Raw genomic sequence first — 8423 nt, forward strand, 5'->3', positions numbered from 1 at the left:
GATATTCCCTCTAGAAAAGCAGGAGGGGTTCTGCCTGCTCGTCTTGGATTCCCCACGTGGGGAACAGGGCCTGGTACTTAGCAGGTGCTCCACAAATATTGGCTGAATGAGGAATCCTGCTGGCACAGGAGAAGCTCCTGGAAACTCACAGGTTCCAGGCCCTAAAAATGTCTGCAAATCTCCAACGCCAAGAAGGCAGTGAGAATCTTTTCTTGAGTTCTGTAACTGCTTTCACTTGGGGACCAAGGTGGGAGCTTGGGACGTATTTACCTGATCACTACATGAATAATGCTCACAATTAGCAAATTAAATTACCACCTACTTTTGCATAGCACGTGTTATGAGCTGAATTATGATCTCTACAAAATGTGCATGGGGAAGCCCTAAGGCCCACTGCTTCGAATGTGACTGTATTTGCAGATGGGGTCTTTAAAGGGGTGATTGTGTTAAAGCGAATCCCTTTGGATTGCCCCGATCCAATCTGACTGGTGTCCTTATAAGAGGAAATCTGGGGCTCCTGGGTGGCTCAGTTGGTTAAGCAACTGCCTTCGGCTCAGGTCATGATCCTGGAGTCCCGGGATCGAGTCCCGCATCGGGCTCCCTGCTCAGCGAGGAGCCTGCTTCTCCCTCTGACCTGCCCCCCTCTCATGTACTCTCTCTCATTCTCACTCTCTCAAATGAATAAATAAATCTTTAAAAAAAAAAAAAAGAGGAAATCTGGACACATGGGGAGACAAGCAGGGATGCGTGCAGAGAGGAAAGGCCATGGGAACACCCAGGGAGAAGGCAGCCATCTACGAGCCAAGGAGGGACCTCCTAAGAAACCAGGCCTCCTGACCCCTCCTCAGTCTTGGGCTTCTAGCCTCCAGAACCAAAAGGCGGTACATTTGGGGTTTAAGCCCTCCATTTGTGGTGCTTTGTTACGGCAGCCCTAGCAAGCTAACACACAGAGGGAGCTCTGATTGGCTATCCCGGTGGGGGGGCCCTAGGGACAGAGGCACATTTGGGGCAGGACAGAGTCTCTGCCGGTGGGAATATAAACAGGGGCAGCACTGGCGTCCTCCATGTAGGCATACGCTAGCACTGCCTTTGTAAATAGGGAATAATGAGTGCATTTATCTCTCAGGACTTTTTCTAAAGTCGTGGTGCGATGCTCCACGTGAAATGCTTAGCACGGTGTCCAACGTAGCATGTGAGTGAGTAATAAACATTAGCCTACAGTTTTAGTCTAATACTTCCAGGGTGTTTGAAGCAGCAGGTATCCCAGCTCCAGATGTGGCCAGGCCAGCGTGGGCTGCCGTGCAGGTGCGTATTTGCGTGGGCGTGGCAGGGCTGTGTACGCAAGCAGGTGTATGGGGGGGCTGTGAGCTGATGTTCATGGGTGCTTGGATGTTGACATGGGTGCACGTGGGTGGAGACGCATTTGTGTCAGTATGTCACACGCATTCAAGGTGTGTAGGTTCATTAACTTTTTCGGGAGCTTGTTCATTTATTCATCCACCCAAATTTCTTGAATGCTTGCCTACACATATGTACACAAGGTAGATCACTAGACAGACAAGGGAACTATGATGGAGGTAAATAGGAGAATTAAAGGAGAATGGAGAACGAGCATTTCTTTCCGTTCAATGTATCAGGGAAGACTTCCCAGAGGAGGTGGCATTTGAGTTGACGAGGCCAAGTGAAGAGGAGCAAGGCCATTGCGTGGAGTTTTATGGGGGCAGAGAAATAACAGTGTGCACTTGAAACTACAAACATTTCAGGCTGATCCCATTCCCTGGAGCCCTTCTCCCCGGGCTGCCCCCATCAAACCTCCAGGGTCCCCTGATTACAGAACAGAGAGGAAGCATGGATGCCAAGGAGCCATTGCTTTATTTTGTACAGACCAAGCGTGCTGGGATCCCCATGCCCGAGGGATTTGCCTCCTACTGGACCCCTCTGGCCTCTCAAGCACAGCCACGCTGGCCGGCTCTGGACTGAGGGCCCCTGGGAAGGCCTGGCCGGTCTCTCTCTTTCTCCAGACAGTCGTGGAGTCCGGAAGTCTTGGAGGGCAGTACATCTCAGGAGGCTGGAAACAAACACAGGTCAGAGTGGATCAACAGGATGCAGGAAATGTGTTTGGGGGGCAGAGGCCCTGATATTCCATATCCCTGGGTGGCATTCCTGCAGAAACACCATCCAAAGGAATGAAGGATGGTAGGCAGCAGAAGGAGAATGAGTGGGACGGAGCTCCCGAAGGGCCAAAGGGCAGAGTGCAGGGCAACCTGACACCCTAGCTAGGGGTCTCTGGTGTTCACATCAAACTCACAGTGTTACTTTGGGGGGTGGTATTATCAGCCCCGTTTTCAAGCTGTGGACACAGGAGCTTGACCAGGTCCCATGACTTGCCCCAGGTCTCATGGCCAGTTAGTTACAAGGAGAAACGAGCTTTGGGGGGCTTGCTTTGTTCTGAACCCCCTAATACATTTGCCTCGCAGGGGGCGGGGCTGTGTTGTTCAGCTCAAACCTCCAGCGTGGATGTCAGCGTGGAAGATTTTTTTTTTGGCAGATGCTCGGTTACCACGGTGAGTGCTGCTGGGAGGGGGAAAAACTTGAATTAAAAAAAAAATGGCAGAAAAAAAAAAAAGAAAAAGCCACTGGGGGGAAAAAAATGGCAGAGACAAGATGTTCTGTGATGACTTCTGCTAAGAACTGTTCTCCTTATGGACGTGTGCCCTTTACTTGGCCTTTGAAACTGCTTTCTGTGTCCCTGAGAGCATAATAACGTAAATGAATATCACATCTCTTCCCGGTAATTGAGAGCAGAGAGAAGGCCATGTTAAGTCAAATTAATTTGCTCTGATACAGTCCAAGCCCATTTCCTCGGAAGGGGCAATCGCTTTTTGATGGGCTGAGGGTGCCTCTCGAAGTACCAGGTCTATGGAAGTGGAGGCCGGGTGGCTCGTTTGGGTCCAGGAGACCTCTGGAAGGAGGCCTGGGGACCAAGGCCAGGCCCCGGCTGTGCACCTGCGTGTGGCTGCCCCACTCTGCTGGAGCCTGAGCTGCTTCAAGTTCGGTGGCTAAGAGATTCATGGAGGCTGCGTGCTGTTATTACTGGGCAGTGGGGTTGCCTTGTGTCTGAACCCGGAGGCGGGTGCTTACACCTCCTTGGCTGACGCCCAGCCTCCCCTAACTGGTTTTGCCTTTCAGCGGAGCCACCGAGTGGAACGCCCAGCACCCTAAGGCTTGAAACGTGCTGCTCAGGGAGGGGTTGTCAGGTGGTCAGCCCTGCCTCAGGGCAGAGATCACTGAACTGGGAGTCAAGGTGGCTGGGTTGGCGGCAGAATCCCTGGAAGGGGAGGGCTTGATCTTGAGGGCTCCCTCGTTTGTTTTACCAGTGAGTTTGGAGTCCGGGAATTCCAACATCCCTTTAAGAGCAGATGGTTGGGATGCCAACCTCAGTATGGGGATGCCAAGGGGGGCAACCTCTTTAAAGATCCAGCTCCGTCATGGAGGAGGCTCTGAGTTTATTCCTGTGCGTGCTCGGAACGGGTACCCAAGGAGAAGTATTACAGACAAAAATAGGGATTCCGGAGTTTCGAACACCATTCTGCCTGGGTGACTTCGTACAAGTGACTTAACCTCTCTGACTCTGTTTTGCCAACCTGTAAAATGGGAATCAATCCTCTTAACCGCCTTTTGGGGTTCCTGTGGCTACTGACTTGACATGTACACCCAACAAATGTAATCCGTTATGAGCAATGGATTCCTCTTCCTACCTTCAGTCTGGAGAAGTTCTAGGATTAGCACTGGGGTAGGAGAGAAGGCAGAGGGAAGCCCCACTTCTCTTCTCCCATTGCTGCTCTGGGACCTTTGCATTTGCCCTCCCCCCACCAGGGGCCTCCATTTCTCTCTGGGTATCTAAGGCACGAGTTGGACTCCACTCTTCGCAAAGCCCCTTCTACCCTGGCCTGAGCCCACCCCACAAGATCTGCCGTCATTTCGTGGACAGAAGGCCACCACGCCTCCTCCGGCTCCAGGTGGAATGGAGCCCTGGAAAGACAAGAGTGGGGAAACCAAAAGCCCAGCACCTTACCTGGCATTTCCCTACCGGACCCTCTGGTTTTCCAATGGGTCCGCATCCTCAAGTGCTAAGGAACCAGTGGTACCTAGCAGAAGGCTTTGCATCTGGCACCTCATTATTTCCACAAAAACCTCTATAACCCGTCGTCTGTAGAGAAATCACTCATGGCGTGGAAGGCAGCAGCAGCAACAGGTTTTCTCTGGGCTGCCAGACCTGGTGGACTATCTGGTTTTCATTCCCCAAGAACAGTCCCCACCTGCTGCTTTTACCTGCACTGGCTCCTACTTCTGGAGATACTTCTTCATTATGCTCTCAACATCCTCGTCTTTGCTCCCTGCCCCCGGCTCCCTGTGCTCGGGGGATGTTCGCTCGCCACCATCACCCTCCAGCCGTGGGATTCGCGGTCGGCTCTTGATGCTGTCGGCGCTTTTGAAGGACACGATGGAGCTGGAGGAGGAGGACGAGTCAGAGAGGTGAGCGGGGTCCTCCTTGGACTCCGGACTCTTTTTCAAAATGGTCTTGATCCCCGAGAGAAAGGTTCGGTCGGCCTCCTCCATCTCAAAGTGGATGCGTGAATGCCGCGAACTGTCTTGACCCTCTTTGGCTGCTCTGGCCAAGGACACGGGAGACTCAGCCTTCCGGATGGCTGGGAGGAAGTCATCGAAATCCACTTTGGTCTTGCGTTCATAGTTGAGGCTTGGGACCTTCCAGGTGAACGGATCGCTGTCCAGGGGTTCCTCCATGAGGTGGGCAAACTGGCGGTTCTGGAAGACCAGGGGCTCCTTCCCGAGGTCTGGGCAGCCCGCATCATCGAGGGAGGACTCCAGACAGCGCCTCCGAGGCCGCAGCGTGGGCGACAAGAGCATGGACCTGGATGAGCTTGGGGAGCTCAGTTTTCTCCCGGAGCTCTGCCCCGATTCGAAGAGGGACTCGCAGGAGCTGAACCGGGTCTTCAGCTTCTCAGGCAGCAGGGTGGTGCCCCTGGCGCTCTGGGAGGAGATGCATTTCAGGCTGGTGGAACGCAGGAGTCCGGACGACGTCCCACAGGCGCCCTCCGGTTCCAAGGCTGACTTTGTCCCAAACCCCAGGGAGAGGTCTCCCTTGTCGCTGCCCGCCCTGGCCCTCCGCAGCGCGGAAGCCCCAGTGGTCTGGTAAATGGGGAGTGTGGGCCAGTCCTCCAGGCCCAGCGGGGACCCCTGGCCCCTCTGAGCTCTCTTCCTCCGGAGACCTTCCACAAACTCTGACAGGGCCGCCGAGGGACTGGGCAGCTTTTCCCTGGACACTGGGGACGCGTCTGTACTCCGAGAAGCCGGGGAAGAAGACCGCACCCCCAATCTCTCTGCGGGTTTTCTCTGCCTGCCGCACTCGTCCCCGTCCCCCAGATGGTAGTACTTTTGCCGTTGGAGGCAGAGGGGAGAAACAGACTTGTCCCCTGAGGTCTGGCTCTGCATGGTCTGGGCTCTGCTCAGGGCCGATGCCGGCTGGGACCTCTCTGCATCTCTGGCCTCGTTGTTCATCCTGCGCCAAGAAGACACACGCGGTCAGTAGAAACCATGCAATTCACACGGTCTGTGCAGTTGGTGTGAGAGCCGCTAAGCACAGGCCCTAATACCATTTTTCTTTGGACACACCATCCCTACCGCACTCTCAAATAAACCGAAGGACTTCATGCACAAATTGAAGCCATGTAAATGATTTCTTGTTGCTTTCTGAAATGCAATTTCTGCCTATAATTAAACCCAGCTAAGTACGTGTGAGTGGATTAAAACGGCAGTTAGGTCGGGTGACTTAGATTTATGAGCCATCGTATCTGACATGATAGGACCTACCATCCCAGGGCCTGCTGCAAAATAAGTTGCTTGCTTCTTGGAGACTTGAGGGGGACCTGCGGGGGGTTATTTATTTATTTAGGGCCAAGCCCAGAGGAGGGTCCCACCAAGCAGGGCTTCTGAGAGTCAGTGACCCAAATATGTCTCAGTGGGATGCTCTATGGCACCCTTGGTTGGTTTATGGGGTAGAGGAAAAACCCGGTTCCACCCCCCCACCCCCCGCCCAAAGGGAAAGATTTTCATAAAATCAACACGAAACCAAGTCTATACACAAGAGGACAGACGGTTTCTATTCCGGGACTATACCAGGCTTGGCTTTCATGCAGAGGCATTTTATAGCAGCTGAGCCAAAAACACTCCCCCTCTGAAAAGTAGGAGCCTCGCAGCGAGGCGAAATTATAGGCTATAAAATAAAGGGCATCTTTACAGGAGAGAGACCGGAGTCCATCAACCGTTCCTTTAATAAATAAAATCTATTTGTCCTCCCCCTAAGAGAAATGACCCCCTGCCCACCCATGGCAAAGTTATAATTTATGAAAAAGCGAAAGGGGTATGAACGTCAGAGCCTTGGGAGGCAGACAAAGCCAGCGGCTGGAGGCTGAATATGGCCAAGGGCCACGTTTATGCAGGTTTCTAGTCATTATTCTGCTTCTCTACACTGTTGCTCCAACTGACAATGGGATTCAGTCTCCTTTACATAAGGGGGGGGTTGGGGATTCTGGTACAAGACTCTGAGGAAAGCTTCTTGCCCACTGAGGTGGGATAGCACCATTTCCACCCCGACCACATGGGACAGTTTAGAAGGAAAAGAGAGGACCACAGTGACCCAAAGGGCTTTCAAATCTGTTACGGAAGCCAAGTCAATGGTACCTGAAGGAGATACCCAGAGGGGGAGGAAGGTACAGACAGGTGAGGGGGAATCAGGGTCTTTTCTAAGGACATGGGTAGGGACCTAGACCCTGCCTTCCTGAGCTCCTGAGGTCAAAGCTTCAACCATCCCGTATGTCTCTCTCTTCTGGGGTTGGCAGGAGCCTCCCCGGACCCTGGATCTGTGGGAGGTCGCCATGGCAATGATGCTCTGTTAAAGAGTTCCATGAGTGATAGGCACAGGGCTGGCTGTGTTCATCTGCTTCTCCTTCTTCCCTTGGTCAGCTAGGTGGAGGGTCTGCCGTCACGGTGGGGGGGTTGGGGGAGGGACAACAGGGTTGAGGTTGTGGTGTAGGCAAGCTACCTCCATCACCCACACTCTTCCCCATCTTTGGTCCTTCTTTTGTGGGCGCACGCTCCCCACTCCCTTCCCAGCCTCCTGCCTTGAGCTCCCCTCTTGCTCACTGTGCCCCAGCCACCCGGGGTCTCCCAGTGCCAAGCCCTTCCAGCTTCCGGCATGGAAGAGAAGCGCCTGGTCACTGTGCTGACATGTGGGGAAGTCACAGGAATGAAAGAAAAGCTCGGGGCCCAGGGCCCAGCACCTAGCTCCTCAAATAACAGTGGTGAGATGAAGAATTAAGGACCTATAACTAACAGATGTGCATCCTTGATAACTAACAGTCCATGGTGATCTGGAATACTCCTAGGAATCTCTGCATCTTGAGCCTAACCCACCGCTGGACCCCACAAATGCCTCAGTTCAAGCTCCAGCAGGGAGGAGCAGAAGAACGAGTGAGCAGGTGACCTGGTGGCTCATCCTTTGGAGAAAGCTTGGTTCCCCATGTGCTAAGACGGCAGCCACACGATTTGCCCAGAGACTCTGCCTCCTTTCCCGTTGCTAGGCTGTTACCTTCCATCTCTGGCACCCCTGGACGTGGGCTGGAGAGCCCCCTTTATGAGGACCTCAAGGTGTGCTGTCAATATCATTGCCTTGGAATCCTTCCCTGAGCACACGGCAAGGTGGCCTTCCCGCGCTTTGCTTTATCTTTGATTTTTTTCCTTTTTTTTTTTTTTTTTTAAAATAAACAGCTCGGAGCTGCCAGGGGAAGTGGGTTGCTCCCAGAGCCAACAAAAGTCATTTCCGCCCTGCCTTGGTCCCGAAGGGAGGTGGGTGCGATGAATGTGTCTCAGGTGCTCAGTCGCATCCATCACCTGCCATGTGGGGATGGTGGCGTTGGGGCTCCCGTCACTGAGTCTCCTGGGATGCTGCCATCCCGGTCATCCCAGCTCCCATCGTCAGTGCTGGCTGTGGGTGCCAGGACAGGGCATGGGGAGAGGGAGGGAAAGGAAGTTAGGAGCAGGAAGAGGGGAGATGGAGGAAGGTGGGGCAGAGGAAAGGGGGAGGAGGGGGAAGAAAAGAAGGAGGAGGAAGGGGAAGAGGAGAAAGGGGAGGAGGGGAGGAAGAGGAAGTAGAAAAAGGCAGGAGGAGAGGAGGTGGGGGAACGGCTGCCCCCCAACCCTGCTGTCGAGACCATGCAGGCTCTCATCCCTGCCCCCTCTGACTTGGCACGGAGCCCAGCACACAGCAGCTGCTCAGTAAATTTTGTTGAACTGAGTCAAGTCTAGCTTGGAAATAGGTTCACGAGGAAGAGGACCTAGAAGAA

The 8423-nt window shown here is 53.7% G+C and overlaps 1 protein-coding gene across 1 annotated transcript in view; it reads right to left on the reverse strand.

Annotated features, from left to right (window-relative positions):
* Nucleotides 1-1917: 1917 nt before the first annotated feature.
* The window catches only part of MYO18B (myosin XVIIIB), a 242026-nt gene continuing 235520 nt past the window's right edge, over nt 1918-8423 (reverse strand). The window contains exons 43-44 of the mRNA XM_081802559.1: nt 4333-5581; nt 1918-2068 (exon numbers count right to left, since the gene is read on the reverse strand). Coding sequence (XP_081658685.1) covers nt 4345-5581 — 1237 coding nt within the window. The 3' untranslated portion in view covers nt 1918-2068; nt 4333-4344. The remainder of the gene's footprint in view (nt 2069-4332; nt 5582-8423) is intronic.

The sequence above is a fragment of the Leptonychotes weddellii genome, chromosome 13 (genome assembly GCF_054177405.1).
Source record: "Leptonychotes weddellii isolate Sample4059 chromosome 13, ASM5417740v2, whole genome shotgun sequence".
Taxonomy (NCBI): domain Eukaryota; kingdom Metazoa; phylum Chordata; class Mammalia; order Carnivora; family Phocidae; genus Leptonychotes; species Leptonychotes weddellii.